At 47.0% G+C, this 22694-nt stretch overlaps 2 protein-coding genes across 2 annotated transcripts in view; both read left to right on the forward strand.

The window, feature by feature from the left end:
• Nucleotides 1-9867, forward strand: part of pot1 (protection of telomeres 1 homolog) — a 48190-nt gene extending 38323 nt beyond the window's left edge. The window contains exons 11-20 of the mRNA XM_070972287.1: nt 4375-4562; nt 5002-5087; nt 6338-6364; nt 6788-6944; nt 7030-7238; nt 7313-7448; nt 8414-8496; nt 8839-8933; nt 9038-9143; nt 9510-9867. Coding sequence (XP_070828388.1) covers nt 4375-4562; nt 5002-5087; nt 6338-6364; nt 6788-6944; nt 7030-7238; nt 7313-7448; nt 8414-8496; nt 8839-8933; nt 9038-9143; nt 9510-9637 — 1215 coding nt within the window. The 3' untranslated portion in view covers nt 9638-9867. The remainder of the gene's footprint in view (nt 1-4374; nt 4563-5001; nt 5088-6337; nt 6365-6787; nt 6945-7029; nt 7239-7312; nt 7449-8413; nt 8497-8838; nt 8934-9037; nt 9144-9509) is intronic.
• A 1933-nt stretch (nt 9868-11800) lies between these two features.
• On the forward strand, nt 11801-18075 carry gpr37a (G protein-coupled receptor 37a). The gene is made up of 2 exons (XM_070972174.1): nt 11801-13184; nt 16560-18075. Exons 1-2 carry the CDS (start codon nt 12270-12272, stop codon nt 17391-17393), a joined length of 1749 nt encoding a protein of 582 aa, XP_070828275.1. The 5' UTR covers nt 11801-12269; the 3' UTR covers nt 17394-18075.
• Nucleotides 18076-22694: the final 4619 nt, after the last annotated feature.

The raw sequence follows: 22694 nt of genomic DNA on the forward strand, positions 1-22694 counted from the left end.
CCCCGCGCACACGCTGATGGTGATAATGCGCCCATTATACTAACTGTGGTCTCAGCTGAATGATCTGATTGGTCAAAGAGCTCAAAATGTGGTCACAAAGCTCTAATGATACCTCTGACTCTCCTCCTCTCTGTTGCTATGCCAACTGTCTTCTCAATGCTTAAGGCGGGAGGTGATTTTCTGTTTCCTCCTGGGCTTTCATTTCCTTTAAAAAGGAAGTATTCTCAGATAATCTTGTTCTAATGAAGAGAAAACGTCTCTCCCTTGATAACGCCGTGCTGTCGTGTAGTTTCTGTGTTTCTGTTGAAGTTTTGATGAAAGACATCTGTAGCAGGTGTTGATCTGACACCTGGTTTTGGTTACCAATGCCAATTAAAAACTCTTTTCACACCTCGTTTGGGCGATATTAATCATTCTCTGGCCACCCTGCTGATGCATTCAAGGTCACTCTGACATCTGAGATTTTAGGAGTGAGCTCAGGAACCTGCAGTTAATGAGCTAAAATATGACATCAAGCACACACAGTAGATGGTGGCCTGGAACCAGGTTCACCATAACGGCCTCTGCTGGTCAGTGATCAGCCGGTTTGGCTGATCGATGATCAAAACAAGAAGCTATTTTTATTATATTGGCTTTAAAAAAATCCACTGTCCGTCAACCTCCAGCCTTCACTGTTCTGAGCATCAGTGAGGTCCAACACTGAGGTCATAGTTGGTGCTCCACCTCGTCCCAAAGGGGTTGATGGGGTTGAGGTTCGTCCACGCAAAACTGAGAAAACCATTTAATGGATTTTGTGCAGAGAGGGGTGATGAGGACACCTGGCAGCCCATGTCTGTCTCATCAGATGGACACTCTCTGTTATTGTCTTTATGGGGACACCTTCTCCTAAGTGGACTTGCTTGTGGTTCTAGAAGACCATAACGACTCGCAGGATAGCTGGGCCGAGCTTCGATCCTGCAAGAGGACAAATGCCTGGGACTCCGTGACCTGGACGAAGGAGAATCTTCACAGACTGGAAGACCGTTCTGTCTCCATTCATGTCTCCTCACCAAAGGAACTGAGACGGGTTCGATGGAAATCCTCCTCCAAGCTGTGCCATCAGAAGTCAGAATGCAAAGCAGAGCTGACAACGTATGAATGAAATGAAAACATAGGAGTTTCATCACCGTCAGAGGTTTGTAGAAGGGCAGCGCCAACCTTCACCGTCAAAAATGTCTCCGTAAGCCCCCGTACTTCTGGTCCTCTGATCAGATAAACCATGATCCTGGTCTACGCGACACCACCTTTACTCACACTGCTGTCTGTCCTCTGGTGCTTCTCCACTCTCAGCTCCCTGTACACCTGTTTCCAAACACTCGATGGTAGACTCTGCTAAACTCTCGTGTAGCTCTGAGAAAACACAGCCAGACTCTGAGTTCTTAGGGTTGTTTTCTTCTGCCTCATTCTGCTAAACACCCTCGTCTCCAGAGATGCCGTAAAACCCGGGCAGAGTCTGGGACTCTGCAAACAACAGTACTGACTGTTTGCTCTCATTGTTTGCTGGGATTTATATAATCTTAATAATGATTCATACTCAAATAGGATGTTTTCTTAGGTGCTTAGAAAGAAGAACTAAAACATACAGTCAAAGAGAAAGAGGCGAGCTCTACTTCTGGTCTCTAAGTTTAACTTCATGGAAAGCATTTTTTACTCAAATGAAGATAAAGAAAATACAAGGGTCAAGATATTTTAAGTCTTATGGTACAAAATCCTCCAGTCTTTTGGTGGCATTCAATGGTCTGCAGTGATAAATGTTTCCAAATCATACCCAGATGATTCATGTCTGGTGGACTGGCTGACTGGAAGCTGAGGTGATAAATCTTCAGTTTAAGGCTAGCAAGCCTGTAACCTAGCGCCTCTTTTTGGTGAAAACGTGACCTAAGCTTCCTCTCTGGACATTCCTCGGGAGCCTGGTCCAGTCGGCCAGCCTGCTGTGGACGTTCGTTTGAAAGGTGTTTACACACAGCTCACCATGCCCCTCCTCAGCCCAAAAATCCCTCTGCAAAGATAAAGCTAACTGGCTGCTAATGAGTCAGAGCCACCAACCCCAAAGTGTGACTTGAGTCATGACCTTGTTCCTCTCAGCCGCCTGAGCGCCACCTGCTTCTACACCTTAACCCCACAATGAACAGGGAAAACTTCTCCATAACACTTTTTCAAACGGTTTTCAGGATATGCCGTGGAATCATCTGCAGACTTGCCTGTTTGCAACCGCCTGCATCTTCCCATTGACTTTATATGAAAGCAGACAATTCAGCCTGAACTTACCTGAAGAACACAAGTGTTTGTACCTACGTGACAAAGGATGTTCATCAAACAACCCACAGAGTTGTTCCAAGATTAACTCTGGTGACTGTGTGTCCAACCAATTAGAGTCTAAGCTGCCACATTAACACCCTACACACACACACACACACACACACACACACACACACACACACACACACACACACACACACACACAGCTGCTGCTTGCTAGCTAATAGCTACAGCTAACATAGCTAACAGACTGGGCAAACACGCCAAATTTGCACTGATTAGTGCAAGCTGAAGATGTGCTTTGTGTCGTTTCTAAACGCAAGAGGTCATCATCATCAGCATCATCATCACACAACCACAAATAGTCGCTTTTCAGGATGTAAATGGAAATTGTTTTTTGCACAAACTACTACATTGCTGTCATTTTCCTCATGCGCACGGACTCCTCTGCTGTGAAACATCAGAAATCACCTGAAATGATACAGAAATCTCTCATTTCTCCTCTCATGAAGTCTTTTCATTGTTTTCATCCTCTGTTGATGCTGAAAAAAATGTGTCTTCATCTCGTTGAATATCCTCAGATCCAGATTCATTTCTGATTTCTTTGAACTCCCATAACCAGCAGAGCTGCTCCTGTCGGGCACTTTCTCAGTAACGTCGGCTGATGTGGGCATAATTCCAGATGAAAGGATAATTCCAGATAATAAAAAGCTTCCGTGTGAGTGGGAGCAGCTCTCCAGTCCTCCCAGTTCGTCTCTCCGCTCTTCATGTGGATCTTCAGAGGAGGAGAGGCCTCAGGAGATCAGCTGTTAATCCACCCTGACACTGACTCAAACTTCACTCAGTATACAGAGAAAATGGATTTAAAAGAAGCCACAGCTTATAGCGGATTCACTTTCTGAGCCTTTCTCTTCCTCTGCAGCTATAATGCAATTAAAGCGCATATACAGTGTGTGTGTGTGTGTGTGTGTGTGTGTGTGTGTGTGTGTGTGTGTGTGTGTGTGTGTGTGTGTGTGTGTGTGTGTGTGTGTGTGTGTGTGTGTGTGTGTGTGTGTTTTTCTGGGTCTTTTATTGACTGAACCAGTCATGTAAAAACACTGTAAAGTTTTCAAATATCTGAACCTCTTTGACGCTCCATCACTGAAGCGTTTGTCGACGTTGAGAGTCGAGGAAGGTTTCAGGCTCGTCGTGATGGAGAGAGAAAAAAAGGAAAATGGCAAACCCTCCAAACAGAGTGCACACAGCAGCCTCTGAATCATCTCCACACTGGCTGTAAGCTTGGTGCAACGTCGCCATCTGCTGCTGGATAAAACCTGATGAGATGAACGCTGTGATGGAGCGCTCAGATGAGTGGAGTGATTCAGGATTAGGTTTGTTAAATTTTAACTTTATGTCCATTTATACAGACGTAAGGAACAAAATGTGAGAGAGTGTTTGAAATTAATCTCCAGCTGGTGAAGAAAGGGCAACATCGAACAGCTAGAGACACAGATGTTCGTCTCAGATCAGATCAGAGCTTTAAGGGGAGTCGATGACGATCAGACGGACGAGTCTGCTTGATGTGGAAGAAAAAGAGGACACCATTAAGTTTAATGTAATGGAAACCATTTTTATTTAAATGAAGGTAAAGAGGTCACTTATCACACATTTCAAATCTTTTTCATTTGGTCTTTTCATGGGAATTATCTCAGGGGTTAGTGGAGACCAAACCAGAGCCAAAAGGATCATCAGGTGGACACAAAGAGCTCCACAGGGCTGATCGGGAGGTGGGTCAGATCCTCCATGAATCAGAGTCGCAGGTTCGACCTGTCGGACATGGCGGTGTCACCCTGAACTGCTCCAGATGGCCACACCAGCACTTTGAATGGCAGCTGGCTGAGGAGGTTCAGGAGTGAACAAGAGGCAACATGTGAAACGCTTCCTCTTACGAGCTTTGAGAAGTGCAATCAATTATTCTCACAATGAGCTCTGACTTTATATAGAACTGAACGTTTTCTCCAACATCCTCCTCTCAACATGTTTCCATGATAATTTCTTCTTTCTTTCTAAGTTTTCTGTGTGTTATTGTCCCGTCAGCCCGGGGACTTCCTGAGGATCTACAACCTCCGAGCGATCCCAGGATCCAGTAAGGTGCCCGGCCTCACCAGCAGCCAGTCGGAGGTGGAGGTGGATCACCTGGCTTTCCACCTGCACGGGGGGACGGCGTACGGCAGGGGGATTCGGGTTCTCCCAGAAAACAGCCCCGACGTGCAGGAGCTGAAGAGGTACGGCAGGAGAGAAGGGACAAATGCACCTGAGAGAACTGAGGCTGAAAATGCAGCGATTGTTTAAGTACTGCAGACTGAGCTCTGGTCCTGGTTCTGGTCCTGGTTCTGGTTCCAGACCAAAGCCCTGCCAGTGTGGAAAAGTGGTGCGCAGTGGGCTGCCATTCATGTATTGAGAGGTTTAAAAGTTTGAAGCGTTGGGTTCAGAGAGGAGTGTTAAGAGGATTTAAAAGTGTGCTGCAGCGTAAAATAATCCAGTTAATTCAGTTTAACCCTGCACCCTGTTCACTTCTGAAAGGTGGATTTTTTAATGAAAAACTGCAGCATTTGATTAATTTCTCTGGATTTCTTTCTTTGGTATCCACTGTGTTTATGTCTATGTGTGTGTTTTGGGTTATTAGGCTTAAGCCTTCTTTCTGTCTTGTTCTTGGTTCTGTAGAGTCACTGAGGCCTTCCCTGAGGACGACGAGCTGAACGACTTGGAGCTGCTGGAGATCTGGAGCACTCCACCTGAGACTCCGCCAGGTGTGACCGGATGTTGCTTTTGTTTTTTTTTTCTTACTGCACCATCAGATATTCGAAGCTGTTAGTCCGCTGGATGGTCTGATGCTCCCCTCTGGATCATTTCTAGCCATTTTCTTGATGCTTTCACTTCTCATTTGGTTCAGTAAATATTAGCCGTTAGCGTTCAGCTCAAAGCGCTGTCGTGTCTCAGTAGTCTCTCGGAGCTGCTAGCGTGGTTTTACATGCTAACACTGTAGCGTGAGCAGCGCGTTAGCAGGATGCGTTCAGGCACAGCACGCTCAAAGCCAACACAGTCGCTGTCATCATGCATGTGAAACTGAAGAAAATAGACCTGAAGTGTTCAGCGTGTTGAGTCAGACGAGCGTGAGGCTGAAGAAACTTCCTGCGTAGAAACGCTGTCAGTCCTGTTTTTCCAATAAACCTCCTTTGTAGCGTCCGCTCACAAACCACTGAGGATGACTTTCCAAATATTTATCTTACGTGACTGAAATACAAAGAGGGAGCGATGAGCGGCGGCCGCCTGCCGCTCTTTGATTAAATGAAAAACCTGCTCGCCGGCAGCGGAAACATGAACATCCTGGCTGCTCAGACAGACCAATTTCTTCGCTGTGGAGAGGACGGATGGATGGATTGGAGCTGCGGGGAGCTGCTGCCATTAGCGGAGGCTTCTAAAAGCCCACGCTTCACTGGGGATATAATAAAAAGTCCAAACTTTGTGACCTGCAGGTTTGCACACAGACAGACGAGCTCTTGGGTTCAGACCCGCAGGCCTGATGCATGTTGTTGAACTCTGAGCGGCTGAAATGTTTGGCTCTTTTTATTTTATTCAACCGTCTATCAGCACACCCCATTCAGCTTCATACACTTTTTACATTACATTTTAAGAAGCAGGTCTTTGCAGAGCGCAGACACCAGAATCAGCAGGCGAGGAATGAATTCAGGACGGAAAGCCGCTGATGTCCTTATGAAGGACAGCAGGTCTTTCAGCTTCATGTCCTTATCTGTCCTCTTTCTTTGAGAGCTGCTCGTGTGCGTAATGCTGGATTAGTCTTCACGTTAGCACCTCTCCTCAAGCAGAACATGTATTTTAAACAGAGGCAGATCAGTGATCAGCTGTTAATCTCTTGCTTGTTGTCATTGGCTTTGAGCTGAGCAGCTGAAGTTTTCCTCGGCTGGGGCGCTTTGATTATTGATTTGTGTGTTCCTGCGTCTGTTTTCAGTCACTGGTGCTTTCTCTGTTTCTGATCTAGATGCTGAGGCAGTGGAGTGCCGCACAGGTATGAAACAAACTCTGATCAGCGGCTCTTTCAGCACTTTTATTTGATAATATCTGTTGGGAAAAATGCAGCAAAGTCAGTCAAAGTCAAAGTCAAGTCAGAAAAATCTGAATCTGTTTGTGTAACGCCTTAACATTGACTTCAGTTCACTGGTTTTCAACTGGAAACAGACTAAAACCATTAAAGACAACACGATGTTTTCTTCTACCAGAGTTTTATGACTTTAGGCCCGTTGACTGTGAATCATGTGAAATCAGTGCAGATTAGGATCCAGATCATCCCAGCTTGTGTTCGACTTGTCTGTTTTCCCTCCGATCGTCCAGCTCATGGTGAAGCTCTGATGAATGGAGCTTCATTCATAACTCTGACGTCTTTTAAAGCTGATGAAGGTCGCTCTGCTCTGCTCGTGTCTGTTCCCGTCAGAGAGGAGCTGCGGTCACGACGTTCGGCCGGTGACGCTGGCCGAGCTGAAGCGGTCCGACCCGGGTCGAGTTCACCACGTCAGAGCCCGGCTGAGGTCCTACGAGCCGCGCAGACTCCACCAGGCTCTGAAACTCTACTGCAGCAAGTGCACATCGATGTAGGCTCGCGCAGACAAAGAGACGAATGAAGCTCTCGCTGCTTCCTGTGAACTGCAGCTCAGTTTCTCTGCGCTCTGATCCCAGGCAGGACGTCCCAGATGATGAGCTGGTGGCCGGCCTCTTCTCTGAGGCGTCCAGGGACTCTGGACCCTGCAGTCCACCGCCGTGGACGCTCTCTGGGCAGGTGGAAGTCCCCGGAGATCCGCCAGGATCGTCGAAGCGAGCTCTGGGTGTCCACCTGTCCACGCAGCTCATGTCGGAGGGCAAAACCAAGGAGCTCCTCTTCCTCAGGGGTAACGAGCTTTAAGTCTGTAGCATCACCGTCTCATCAAACCAGCATCTGTTGACGGGTTCTGGTCTCTTGCAGGTTCGACTCTGGAGGAAACGTGTCGACTAGCGTCCGGCTACCCCAACATCATCCCTGTGAGGTCATCGGGAGGTCACCTGACTCTGCTCGACCTGTCGGCACCTTTCCTCTTCAGAGGCAGGAGGAGATACTTTGGGTCAGTGATGAGCTTCACGCACCGATCAGCTGAGATCCAGTTAGAGCTCGTCACGGTCACCGAGCTGCTAAATGTCTTAAACTTTCACCAGTTTACGTTGCTGTTAGCTCGCTCAGCACGAACCCGCCTGCAGGCTGTCAGTGTGTCTGAGAGCTGCTTGTTGAGCGTTAACGTCGTCCACCTGTCCTCACAGCTCGTCCAGTTCAGCACGTTTCCAGCTGTAATGGCTCAAGATTCACCTTTTTCATCACAGCGAGCTCACAAACTCACCTGAACACGTTGGTTTTATCATCTGCTGTTGTTTCATTGACAGTCTGTGCTGCATGGAGTGCATCTGTGATGCGTTCAGGGACCACTTAGAAGAATCATTTCATGTTATTTTTCTTTATTGCTGAAAGGAGTAAATGCTTTTGTATGAATTACTTGTTTAATGTTGCCTGAAAGCGTTCACTGGTCACTCTGAGGGAGGAGTTGGTTGGATGAAGAGTTGGTTGGATGAAGAGGATTAAGGAGAGTATAACGGGGATGAAGATGCCCTCAGAAGCACCTGCAGCGTCACATACCTGCACAGGACAGCGTCTCAGTGAAGACTGAGAGGGATTACTTCAGTATGAGACACATTCACGGCACAGATGTTTGTCCAAAGGATATTCTGTGTGCCTGACCGAGGCCGCTGAGCCACCAATGACAAGCGATAATCGCTTACTGTCGGCCATGTTGTTTGTGCCTGTGTGTTCTAACCAGCTGTGCAGCGAAGGCGTCAGTGAGAGCCAACACTGTTTTAGACACGATGAAGGAAGCTCCTGCAGCTGATGACTTCCTGTGTGTGTGTGTGTGTGTGTGTGTGTGTGTGTGTGTGTGTGTGTGTGTGTGTGTGTGTGTGTGTGTGTGTGTGTGTGTGTGTGTGTGTGTGTGTGTGTGTGTGTGTGTGTGTGTGTGTGTGTGTGTGTGTGTGTGTGTTTTAGGTGCAGGCAGTGTTCTGAGGCCGCGCTGAGGGAACCGTGTGCTGAAGGACTCGAGCTGATCAATCAGGAGATCATTGCAGAAGGTGAGAGAGTTTGGTGTGACGGTCGGACAGGAAACAGGAAACGGTTCACGCTCAGGTGTCAGCGCTGCGCTTTCAGCTTCCTCTGCTGCTGATTCATGTAGCTTTAAGAGGATAACCCATCAGCTTCACAACATCCTTCTCACAACTTGACCAACAGAAGATTTACCTGCATCTGATTATATAATCTGTCAAGTGTAATGAAAGTAAAGAAACGCTCGTTTTCTGGCCTTGTCCTTGAATGCACCACCATCCTGATTCAGCAGGTTGTTAAAGCTCCTCAGCTGATCTCAGGTCTGTTTCTGCTGCAATAAATCACACAGTCTGGTCGTCTCTGCTCTGCAGCTCTCGGCGTTCAGCTGCTGCAGTTCGTCCTGCTGATGAAGCTCGAGCTGCAGGACGCCACCGACACGCTGGACGTCTTCCTGTGGAGAGACGCCGTGAGTTTCACTTCACGTCAAAGTGCTGCTCAGTCTGGATCAGAGACCAGGTCACAAAGAGAAGACAGAGGACATCAAATAAACGTCTTTGTGTCTTTCATCAGGAGCTGTTCTTCAGGACATCTGCAGAGGACGTAGCAGCCAATCAGGAGGCTCAGAACAGCATCCGTCAAACAATGGACACCTTCTGTCCACCAGGGGACAGCACTGGTACATCTGTCTCTCAAACTCTTGACTCCAGCAGCTTCTTCTCTGACGTGTTTGATCGATCAGAAACAGCATTTTAGTGGCTTTCAGAGAACTTTGGTCTTCATGTCATTTTGTTTCGTTTGCTTTAAGTGAAGTTAAACTTGATTCAGACGTTTTTAGTGGATCTGATGGTTTAAGTGACGACTTATTTTGACAGCAGATAAATCGTTTCAGTCGTTTTCAAGTCGAAGATGTTTGGACTGACATCCGAGCAGCTCTAAACACAAACATGTCCATCAGGACGGAGCGTCGTGTCGCGTCCCTGTGAGGGTGGAGCGAGCTCAGGTGTGTGTGAAGTCGGTCTCAGGTGTGTTTGTGTGTCCTCAGGTGAGCGGCCGTGGCTGGATTTGTGTCTGACGGCGTACCGAGCAGAAGGCGACGCGGGTCAAACCTGCTATCAGATCTGCCACACCGCCGTCACCGAACCCCCGCCCACACGCTCCGACCCCGCCTGAACCATCTGCAGGTCAAAGGTCGCTGGTAAACCTGAGCCCTGCAGAACAAAACTGCTGCTGTTTGGTCATTTTGTATATTTTGGACTGATTCCATAAAACACCGCTGTACAAATGTAGAAAGCTGCTGACTGACATGTTTTTAAACTTTCCTCTGCAGCTCACAGAACCTTTCATGACTTTCTCAGAATAAAAGAAATTCCTCCTAACGAGGGTGTCGGTGTCTCAGCAGCACAGAAGTCTTCCCAGCATGTTTTTCTTGAGGCGTGTAGTTTTATTTGGTCGGTGATGGAGCAGAGACAGACAGGATGGGCTGGGAGAGGAGTGCCACACAGGTCCACAATCTCATGGAGGACGCTGACATCTCTTGAGGTCTTCTGCAAGATTCTGAACCCAAACAAAACTCTGTTCAACCTCACGGACGAACTCCTCGGTCGTCTGTAGGTCAAAGCCACCAGAGCCGCTGTTTGTCAGCCGGTCCACCGCTTTGATCCAGACTGACAAGATCAACAAAGTTTGGATGGATTAGCATGAAATCTGGTTCAGACGTTCACGTCCCCCTCAGGATGAACCCTCGTCCTGCAAACTAAAGACATTCATCCTCAGCCGGACTCAACATCAACACGTTAGCATTTAGCTGGGAGCAGCTAGCACGGCTGTAAACTCAAACACAGCACAGCGCTGGGAGCGGCTAATTTTATTTTATTTTGGCCTTTTTCCCAGAGTAACCTGGAACACGAGACAGAACAGCGTGAACACTCAACAGGAAATATGATACAGTGAACAGAGCTGTGATGCTTTGCTGGATTTAAGTGTAAAACCCTCAAACTGTGGCTGTAAGATAAAAACAGTGCATCGGGCTGAAGCCTCTGACTGTTCAGTGTTAATGTGTCACTTCATAAATGTCAACAATTAGCTTTATTTTCATGATGATAATACACATCATCACATTTTGTGACTGTGACTTTCTAACAATCCTACAGAAATAACATGAAACTCTTCCTCAGATTTCTGCAGTATAAGTACTTTAAATCCTTCGTGTTGAAGTAAAAAGGTCCTTCAGGTTTTCAGGGCTGATCTGTGGTGTTACGCTGCCATCCGCTGGACGTGTTCATGTAAAGGTGATCACTTTGGCAAACTTAATACATTTAATGTTTTCATCTGTTTCTCCAGCCACAGCTCAGATTTGTCTGTGTTGTCGCCTTTACCTGTTTCTCACCTGTAGACGTCTGAAGGAGAGAAACCTCTGAAGTCCCAAACCAGAGCGAGGTGGCTGAAGCAGGTCTCACCGTGAGCGACACCTGCTGACTGAAGCAGGTACTGCCACAGGGCAGAATCTGTGGAAGCAAACGAACACAAGATTAACCTCAGAAACTGATTCAGGGACAGTTTTATCTGAGAGTGGAGGCGGATTAGTCACAAACCAAACAAACCCTTTAACGCTGCAGGTCAGATTTGTGCTGGTGTAATACTCTGACTCTACACTAGATGGCACAAAAACTCAATATTTGTTCTGACATGAACTCAAACAGACAATATTTCTTCACCAAACAGCAGAAGCAGGAGAAACTTTCTGTGGTGTATTTGGACAATTAAATGAGTCTGTATCCATTCATAGAATATAGTTATATAATACAGAAATATATATATAATATAGTTTACTGTACTTAATTTCCTTAAACATCAAAATGTGTCTGTGTGTAATTAAAAACTACAGTTTACGGAAGCCCAGTGGCGACTTAATTAAAATGAAAACCTGACAATGAAAACTTAATTCCACGATCTTTGTGGAATAGTACAAAACACCGTATTAATTATCCAAATTTACCATGTGCATGTTCAAAAATAGTCCATTAGTGATATTTTTTTATATTGTGAATAATTCTTCATTAGTTTTAGGGTCGTCTTTCCTTCCTCTTTTCTGGTTGAACTCTTTTCCCACGTGGAGGTACTGAACACTTCATCAAAATGACCAAAACTGTTAAATCAGAAAAATTTCTTAAATCAGAAAACTGACTCACGATAATCCCGCACAGATTACAGATCGGTGTGTTTTACAGTTTTTGACAGATGACTCCCTCCTCCTCCCGCATTCCTCCTCTTCCTCCTCCTCCTCCTCCTCCTCCTCCTCCTTCTACTACTCGTGGGTCCTCTTCACTCTCTCAGACGGAGCTCGACGTCTCCACCGGCCGAGTTTCACCGCCTCCTTCCCCGTGCTGCGGGCGCGCCGGAGCAGCTGTGCGCGCAGAAACTTCCTGGGACGGAGGTGGACCTGCCCCGGCTGGGACTGAACACCACCCCACCTCCACCCTCAGCCGCGGAGGATCGGAACGGTCAGTTTTCCTTTTCAAGCCCAGTTAAAGGACATTTTCCACTCTGGTTTTTGGTCTGGCTTCGGTGATGCCTCCAGACTGGAGCCGCTCTGGGACGCACCCAAACCGGACAGGTGCACCTCTTCAGCACAACCAAAGACTTCGTGAGAGCCGTTTGCGCGCAAAGATGAGGGGAAACTGATCTTTGGTGGCAGGATAAAGTTAAGATTGTCGCTTTTTGGACTGTTATCAGAAACCAGGGATGGATCAATCATTTTGGAAAACGCATCAGTTCGATCTGACGGGTTAGACAGAATCACACGATGCTGCTTCCATTCTCCAGGTTACTGTGTTTGTGGCTCTGCAGCGAGGCCGTCGCGAGTCAGTCCCACTGGAAGCAAACAAAGACGACTTTCAGTCCTCATTATGAATCCGCCGCCGCTGACAGGAATGCGCAGAGCCGGAGATGGCGTACAGTCATCGGGGAGGACAAAGGAGGGACGCAGGCCTCGTGGCTGGATACTGTAAACCCGTCTTTCCCTAAGCGACTTGGGACACAGGTACCCCGGCGTGCCGTGCGTAAAAACGATGCGCAAAATGGAGCGCGGCGCATCCGACCTGTACCTGGAGACGAAGCTTTACGCACGGATGTGAATAAGGCTGGTGAGCCGTGGAGCGGTGGGTGCAGGCCGGGAGAAGTGCTTAAACAAACTCCGTATGGACGCGCCTGTAGCCTCAGGACGACCAGACACCACCGGCGGCGGAGACGGAGCGCAAAAGCCGACTCGCAGCAGGACGGAGCCGCGGCTCTGCCCGCCGCCATGGCGCAGGAGCAAGAGGCCGAAACCCCATTAGGATTCAACACCAGTGACTATGAGGAGGAGTACTCGGTGCCGGACTTCCCCGATAGCACGCCGTTCGTGCCGGTGGACACGCGGACCAGACGGAAGCAGGTGAAGAACCCGTTCTACCCGGTCACCGCGGAGTCGTACGGAGCGTACGCGATCATGATCACCGCCGCCATCATCTTCAGCGTCGGCATCATCGGGAACGTGTCGGTCATGTGCATCGTGTGTCACAACTACTACATGAGGAGCATCTCCAACTCGCTGCTGGCCAACCTCGCGCTCTGGGATTTCATCATCATCTTCTTCTGCCTGCCGCTCGTGCTGTTCCACGAGCTCACCAAGAACTGGCTGCTGGGGGAGTTCTCGTGCAGGATCATCCCCTACCTGGAGGTGAGAGGGGACGGGGTGGGTTCTGGTGCTGGGGCGGGTGCTGCTGAAACAGGAAATGACAAACTGTATGTGCACGAGTTAGATGACAGGTGAGAGCAGGTGTGACAGGCATGGAGGATCACGCATGACGTCATTTTGTAGGAAGTTTCACCATCAGATCAGAGTGCAGTTTCTGGAGTATGAGAGAAAATATGGAGCTCACACTGTCCACAGATCAGCTTTGAACCAGATGCCACAGCTCCAGAGTTCACAGCCCAAACGCAGAATTAAAGGACAGACTTTAAGTCTGGAGTCGTCCCTCCTCTTCGTACCTGTAGCAGATCTGTCAGTGTGTCTCCAAAGTAAAAACACTCTCCAGAGTCCAGCCTTCTTCTGGTCAAAAGACACAACTTTGCACTAAAAATACTTTAACTTTGGCAGAAACCAACGTGATTTAACTGAAGCCTCATCTCAGACATTAGTGCCAGCAGCTAGAGTCAGGACAGGAAGTCGTGCGTCCTCTGTAGAGACGAGGACAGACAGGGTGTGGTGGGTGGACGGTCACTTTTCTTTACAGCTACAGTCTTAAAGAGTAACGACACTCTCTAATTACGTCGAGGGAGGCAGCGTGTTTTTCAAAAATATAACCGAGCGTGATGTGAGGTTCAGGGACACTGACTGACTGGATAGTGGACAGCCAGCCTCAGTGTCTCTGCTGCAAAGACGGGGACTCTGGAGGACATTTCTGTCCCTGAGAGAGAGTCACTGCGAGGTACCGGCGTTTGGTCTCAGAGTGTGTCGGCATGTTATAAAAGACTTCTGCTGAAGCTTCACATCAAATCAAACATATGTTCCACCCTGTTGAAAAATCAATCATTGTACTTACACACACGTTTGAAGTACTTGTATTTCCTTTCTTTTCTTTTCACACCACTTTCTGCTTCTACTCCATTACGTTTATTTGACATATAAACCTTACGTTTATTGAATATGATGCTGTGGATTAAAGTGTCCAACAGTCTGAAGTAGTTCAAATGAGCTCCACCTTCATCAGCTGCCCTCATGTTAAAGCATCAGTAATAATATTACAATAATATAATAAAAAAAAGCTCTCTGTCTGCCCAATAAGTACTTGTCCTTTCATACTTTTTCCTCTAGCGCTGGTCAATGCTCACAGTGTGGACGGTGCAGAGGAGCTCATTCGTTCCTCTTTGAAGGGAGAGCTCTGATTATTCCTCGTCCGTCGTTTGCAGTCGTCGCTCTGCATAAAAATCACCTCTGAAGTTCAGACGAGGCTCATTTTGAAGCTTCTGCAGCATTTAAATTCCAGATTCCCTCTTCATGCGACTAATCCCACAGCTCAGCGAGGAAACACAAAGGAGGATTTTTGCACTTAAAAGACTTTGAAAGAAACCGTTTATGTGAAGTTTTATGGATTTTTGTTACATTGGCTCTGAACACAGTATTCAAGTCCAGCACTGCATGAATGAAGAGAAAAAGGCTCTTCTGGAGGATTTCAATGCACTTAATTTGATGATTCTATCAGATTTATCAGCTCTGAAGCTGAATTTCAGAACTGTGTTTTCAGTTAATCTGAAACCTGTTTTCCTGTCTGTGTGAACGCGTCACACCGGAGCAGAATCCACCTCCAGGCCGCCGCCCGGCTTTAATTCAGGTTTAACGTCACCTGATGTGAAGTCTTTAATCTGAAAACAAGACGGCACCTGCTGCATGTGAGACGTCCTGCGGCCCAATCAGAGCGGAGATTAATGGAGAGTCTCTCAGACTGAGATTAGAGAAAGACGACCCCCCCCCCCCCCCCCCCGACCCCCCCGACCCCCGATCTGTCTGAGATTAGATCTGGATGTGTTCAGACTTTCTGTGGAGTTTCAGCATTTTGTTCTGGGTCTGTTTTTCCTGCTTTTGAAAAGAACTCTTAAAGTTTGGTCTGCACAGAGCCTGACCCCTGACCCCTGACCCCTGACCAGACCTGATCAGCCAGCGTCAGCACTGCACCTGACTGACTGAAGTATGGAGGACAGTCTGAAACCAGACCAGGCAGCTCACAGCTGCGCGTCCTCTGCCGGCTGTCAGTGTGGACGATGCTGAGCAGGTCACAGGTCTGAAATCAGCTGTCCGACATTTTAAACGTCAGCGTGTTGCGTCTTTGTTATTGTGAAGTCTGGAATCAAAAGGTCACGTTTATGGAGTTCAATCTTCTTAGCAGCAGCAGATCGCTTTGTTTGAGATGATGACCTACATGACATCACAGATTTTCACTGATGTCACCACCTGTCATCTAATCTGTCGTTTTTCACACAGATTGATGATCATATTAAATATTTACGAAATAACAAATCCATTAAAAACAGTGGAAAATAAATCCCTTTGACTTCAGTGAACGAGGCGTTAAGATTAGATACGTCAGTTTCTTCTTCGTTGGCACTTCATTCATTCATTCATTCGTTCATTCATTTCCAAACAGATTAAAATAAAGGTCAGGGTTCAGGCAGATCTGAGATCAGTCCTGCTGCCTTCACTAACTGTTTAATGGAGCGTAATCACACAAAACAGCAAGAGGATTAAAACTGGAGCCTGCTGTGATGGGACAACCCCCATCACACACACACACACACACACACACACACACACACACACACACACACACACACACACAGAACATTACCCATTACCCATAATTCCACAGACTGTTGCAGGTTAAACAGAACAAAGATGGACGCCTCATCTTCATCTTTAAAGAGTCAGTGAGCACATTCAACCATCACATGACCGACGCTGCTCTGTGTTTATCTGCTTTTTCAACCTGCGTGAAAACTCTTGAAAATCAGGTGAAAAAAGTCAAAATATGAAATAATATTTCATCGTGTTTTCCGCCGTGAAGCTTCGACCCGAGCCGTTTTAGTTCCGCCATCTTGCTTCGTCTTCTTCCCGATGTGACGTTAGTTATCGTGACTTCACGCTCGCCGCAGTTTGAGCGCCAACAAACGAACAAACTGTTCAGATCAGGAAGTTCGATGTTGTGACGAGAAATTCAGCAGCCGTCGAAAACAAGCCGCAGAAACACGTTTCATTGTTCTGATTGGCAGAAGAGCAGCAGCTGGACAGGAAGTGACATCAGGAGGGTGGATGTTTTTCCGTCCCTCACACAGTGAAGTGTAAACAGCTGCTGAGACACAACAGATGTGTGTGTGTGTGTGTGTGTGTGTGTGTGTGTTGTCATGTCTTCAGGGTTCACTTTAAGGTCAAACAGAAACTGAGCAGAAAAGGCTCAAACATGCGTCTCTGATCTTCAGTCGTCTGACATTTCGGTGTGAAAGTGTTTCAGGTGTGAACTTCCTGAACGTCGTGTAACCTGACGCTGCTCCTCTCTTCCAGGTGGCTTCTCTCGGGGTCACGACCTTCACGCTGTGCGCTCTCTGCATCGACCGTTTCCGCGCCGCCACCAACGTGCAGATGTACTACGAGATGATCGAGAACTGGGCGTCCACCACGGCCAAGCTGGCCGTCATCTGGGTGGGCGCTCTGCTGCTGGCGCTGCCCGAGCTGCTCATCCGACAGCTGGTCACCGAGGACGGCGACCCCCCGGACGTGACGCCGTGCGAACGCTGCGTGGTCCGGATCTCCACCGACCTCCCGGACACGCTCTACGTGCTGGGCCTCACCTACGACGGCGCGCGCCTCTGGTGGTACTTCGGCTGCTACTTCTGCCTGCCGACGCTGTTCACCATCTGCAGCTCGCTGGTCACAGCCCGCAAGATCCGCCACGCGGAGCGGGCCTGCGTCCGCAGCAGCAAGAAGCAGATCCAGCTGGAGAGCCAGATGAACTGCGCCGTGGTGGCTTTGGCCATCCTCTACGGCTTCTGCATCATCCCGGAGAACATCTGCAACATCATCAGCGTCTACATGGCAGCCGGCATTCCCACGAGGACCCTGGACATCCTGCAGCTGGTCAGCCAGCTGCTGCTCTTCTGTAAGTCCGCAGGGACGCCGGTGCTGCTGTTCTGCCTGTGCCAGCCGTTCACCAGAGCCTTCCTGGACTGCTGCTGCTGCTGCTGCGACGAGTGCGGCCCGCCGCGCTCCCCCGCCGCCGCCGCCGGCGACGCCGACAACGAGTGCACCACCACCGAGCTGGAGCTGTCGCCGTTCAGCACCATCCGCAGGGAGGCGTCCACCTCCGCGGCCTACACCGCAGTGGGGACGCACTGCTGAGGTCAAAGGTCAAGCTCGCTCGGGGTCGTTGATTGGCGGACTCGTTGACACATCAGGCTGTCAGTTCCTGAGTTTTTCTAAAAAAACTTGAGCGGAATCGACCCCAAAATGTCGAACACATGACTGAAGACAGTTTGTCCTTTCACTGTTTACAGAGTTTATACATAAACGAACACAGTCGGTCTTAGTCAATGGAGTTTATTTGTTTAGTTATTTTTGATTAACTCATCATCTTTGTACTGAATCTGCACTCTTTGTTCACTGTGTGTTACAGAGCGGACGTCAGTCTGCAAACGTGAGGTTTGACATCCGCAGTTACAGGATGATTAAACACTTTATTTTACGGGTCTGTAATTTCAGAGCAGCTTCTGGGAAATTACAGACCCCTAAAATAAAGTGTTAGCTTAAATTTTGTTGGGATGAAAGATGATGATCAAGCTTGGCCGCTGTCAGCACCTGTCGTTCTGTCCTGTTGGATGCTTTCTTTGTTTGCGCGAGCGTCTGAACATACAGTCGTATATGGAAGGTGTCCGTCGATGCTGTGTCGTGTTTGCTGATGACGTTCTGCTGAATCAGTGTGTTCGACTGCAGGAAGCTGCGCTCTGCTCAGCGGCTGTAATGACAGAGTAATTGATGTTTTTTTAGCCACAAGAGAAGTGTCACTTTAATTAAAAAGTATTTTAAAATAGGTTTGTGAACAGTTGATTTACAGTATTTGTCCAGTGGTCTCACAGAGCAGGCATGCAGGAACTCCAACCGACGGTCCTGAAGAGGAGGAAACAAGGTCAGACCTTCATCTTTAGGGCGAGCTGTTTGGAGCATCATCAGTTTTTCCAGTGGATTTTTTTTATGTTGTGACCTTTGACATGCAGACATCTCTTCCATGACGCAGGTTCACGCCGTTCAGCCTTCGCGTCGACACAACGAGCAGTGGTGGGATAAACCCTTCATCAGCGTCCAGGTCTGAGGTACCAGGGATTTCTGACCGCGAGGTTCCAGTTAGCGAACGCTACGATGTCTTTAAACTCAAAATAAAGTGGCTCCATCACTGAGAGTAGCATCTAAATAAAGTGTAAAATGAACATTTACAGAATCACTTCAGCTAATTTAAAATGAGCTACGCTGTCTGTTCGTATCTGCCTTCAGCTTTTGACAAACATAGCAGATTTAGCTAATTGAAGCTAATCTGGTGTAGCTACGTAGTTTGGATAGCCATTTTGGAATAAAGCTTGAACGCTCTCAGGTCAGAATAACAGGAGATTTTCCCGCCCTTCACACTGCGGGATTCTCACATGAATAACGTGACCTTTGAGGGGCTGCAGAGTCCAAAATGGCGGAAGCTATAACGTTAGCTGCTCCACAAACGAGACGTGTTCTGCAGTCACCATCAGACAGGAGTCCACAAACACACTGTTAGAGTGAACTGTGCTAACGTGTTGTTGGATACAGACCGAGCCTGCATGCTAGCTGGCAGTTAGCAGCTGGAAGCTAGCTAGATGGGATCCTGGCTAGCACTAGCATGTTTCTAGCTAGCAGCCATTGGCCTCCAGCAGCAGATGCACAAATGTTCATGTTACTGAACTTAGGATCCGACATGTTCATACGGACAGCAGCTTCAGTTTTCTTAGAACACGACAGCACCCATGAGCCTTTGCTGCCGTCCCCACAGAGGACGGTCAGACGTGCAAATCGAAAGGATTCAAAACCAAATTCAAACCAACCCAGAACCTAAAGTAAGTCTCCAGATTGAATTATTAGCTTTGTCAACACTAATCTTTAGCTTCCACCCTCCGTTAGCACCGCATGTAGCAGAAATTCAAGCTCTTTGATTTGGTGTTTCTCACTGATGCATCATGGGAGCTTCACCTTTGACATTTTATCAAAGAATCGCATATTTTCTAACTCAGCTGTTGTTTTATTCTGATGATTTAATCAGGACATAGAAGTGAATCATGGAAAACTGTCTATGAGAAACATTTATGGGATTTTAAACCTCTCAGACTTCACAATTCTTACTTTTTGGTACCAATTTATTGTCTGACGTCAGAAATAGATGCAAGTAATCTTAATGTGAAACAGAAGCAGAGTGAGACTCTCCATCACCGTCCATGCAGAGGACACAGAGGACGCATTGTTTGTACAGTTAAGACTCGACACGACGTGTCCTCACTCAGTTACAGTCAGTCCACAAACAGCTGAGCCTTCACCAGGTGTGGACAGAGAGCAGCCAGCATTGACGAGTCAACGCAAGAACATCGTTTATTTGACTAATTGTTTTCTAAATGAAGTTTATTTGGTCAAAAACCTCCAGAACAAAAGCCCACTTGTCCTCCTCTGATTCCACTTTACTTGCTGCGTCAGGCTCAGCACAAATCTCAGCTGTTTTAGTTTTTTTTTCTCTCTCGCCATCGTTTCGTCATCAGTGTCGCTGCCCAGTCGGGGGGGGACACAGCGCACCATTGTCCTCGCCTCCCGTCGTCATGACGACGGAGGGAGTCTGCCTCTCAGCTGGCTGTCACAGCGAACAGTGTGACAGTACCACTCATTTATACTGGAAGACGTTGTCACTGATGGTTCCTGGTCTGATCCAGTGCAGCCTGGCCTCTGAAGAGCACTTCCTGTTCACCGTCGGTTTGGTAAACAGCTCGAGCGTCGACGTGCAGCTGCAGCAGGCGGCCATGTTAGCATGTACATCAGTAAACTGCTGACGGACACCTGAGCTGCTGCTTCAGATTGTTCCTGTCAATCAATCACATGCTGTTTCTGGTGCAGCTGTTTTCAGGTTAACACTCAACAAGAACAGTGTGAACCAGTATGAATCTGTTTTCATGCTGTCATGCCTGCAGATAGTATTTAATAAGTAGATGACCTCTTGACCTTTAGCACGTAACATTTAGCATGTCCTATGACTGACAGCTGCCCTGTCCAGGATGCAAATTTTACCAAATATTGATCCACCCACTTTATTTGAAGGCCTATTGGCTTATCCAGTAAGCATGCTAGCATGCTAATATCCCTATGTGTTAGCATGTTAACATTGTTAAACTAATGTTTAGCATTTAGCATGTTTGCACCAATAACTGAAAGTAACATTTTGTACAATAGCATGAGAATGCTAATGTGCCAGCATTTTATGTGTAATATTTACCGTTAACTTATCAACATGCTAATATGCTAATGTTAGCGCATCAAGATCTAAGAATTTTATTTGTAATCTTTAGCCCCTTATGTTTAGCACATTAATATTTTAGCATATAGACAGTTAGCATAGCAACATGTTCATATTTATGAACTAATGCTTAGCCTTTTTGGCTTGTTAAGCTAATAATAAAAGTTTATGGCTCTTTAGCATGAGTATGTTGACAGGCAAATGATTCATATTCACATGCTGCCATTTTAATTTCAGCATGATAACAGTTTGGTATTTTTAAGATGCTTACATTAAGCATGTTAGCATTCATTAAGATACCAGCGTTTTTATTTGTAATGTTTTAACAGTTAGCTTGTACTACAATTAGCATTAATCTCAAAGCACAGCTGAGGTTCACAGAGATGCATCAGTAGTTTTAGAGGTACGCTGTCATGAACTGATGTTTCAGACGAGAGGAAATTTTGACCAGACAGTCGAGCATCACCAGGATTCACGAAAGAGAGATGAAAGCTGTTGAACTGGACAGATTTTTGGACATTTCGTGCAGCACCCAGCATGAAACTCAGATATACATGAACCTCAATATCTCACTTTAATCAGATGCATGAGAAAAATAAGATTCCACGCTGAACTTTGAGAAGCACCTTTCCCCGATCATTTAAGATAAAACGTTATGAAACTGAATTTTCATTAGCATAGCATTCAGCGTTTGGTAATTACATATCATTCTTCTCTAATTGCGTTCATCGCAGAATCACCGAGAGGGGACTCTTTATATGTAAACCACATTCTTCTCTAATCACCCGTTTGGCTTTGATTTGCTCTCTGGCACCAAACCTGCGTGTTCGAGTCTTTTGTGGACGAGGCTGGCGGCCCCAGTCGCTGCTCCAGTAATTAGACATCCCCATTCATTTAGAGACAATGGGGCAACGGGTACACTGAGGCTCCGCTGCTGAACAGCCTGCTCACTGACCTTCTCCCAACTGCTCCCAGGACTCTGTTCTGGAATGAGACGGATGTCCTGGGAGGGCCGGGATCGCGGCCCCTGATTGGTGGACGGGAGCCAGGCCTCCACGGCAACCAAACCGCTTGTCCTGGACGGTGCAGATTCAGATAAATTTTTCTGTCTAAACATCCATAAAACATTCATAACAGTCATAAAATAAGAGCTGGCTGCCAAGTCGATGTGTTTGGATTTGTGTTTCTGCTCCTGCTCACATCAAGAGACACATTTTGGACAGAATACCAGCTGACAGGCAGCTGCCGTCCAACTAGAGCCAGTTTATTAGGTACACCCAGCTAAAAATAAGTCTAACACAACAGTAAATTCTACTTTAATGAACGAGTGTTCAGTTTCTGGTAAAACTGTCTGACGGTTGTTGTTTTCAGGTTTTGATTATTTTGTCCACCTTATTTACATCAGTGACTAAATAACAGAAACTTAAAATGTAAAAAGGTTCAGTAGCACCATAAACTGTTGCCTCTGAAACAATCATACGGTTGTTTTATTAGATTGCATTAGTTTAAGCTTGATGTACCTAATAAACCAGTAACTGTGTTTATTTGGAGCAGAGTTTTGTGTCAAACACCAATAAACGACCCAGCCAGCCAAGAAATTACATTTACATATTCATGCATTTAATCTGCAGTAGTGTTTGAAGGAAACCAGATTCTGTTTTCTAGAAACGTAATGAAGTGATGTTAATTAACAAGTGTAGCAAGATGCAGAAACGCTGATGTTTGTTTGTGCGTGGTCGAGGTTTAATATGAAGAAATATCACAAAACACGCTGTGATTGTGAACGTTTAACCAGAACCACAATCTGTCCTTAACCTAAACCTAAACCTGACTGCAGACAGGAACTATACCCGTCCATCACACACATCATCACCACATGCCAGAGGTGACGAGTGGCAAACTGGGACCCCATCGACAGAAAACCTCCCAGAGATGCCAGAGAACAGTCAGTTCATGACAAATAAAGACAGAAAACACCACAGCAGGTAAATCTGCAGGTGAAATCTGCTGAAAGAATCCTCCACGGCACATTTTATGACCAGAAGTTGTCAAGAAATCTTCCTCTGAACCAAAGTATTGGACTGATGCAACATCACATCCTTATTTCCTGCTGTTGTCAGACTAAAGAAGAA

The sequence above is a fragment of the Chaetodon trifascialis genome, chromosome 10 (genome assembly GCF_039877785.1).
Source record: "Chaetodon trifascialis isolate fChaTrf1 chromosome 10, fChaTrf1.hap1, whole genome shotgun sequence".
Classification (NCBI taxonomy): Eukaryota; Metazoa; Chordata; class Actinopteri; order Chaetodontiformes; family Chaetodontidae; genus Chaetodon; species Chaetodon trifascialis.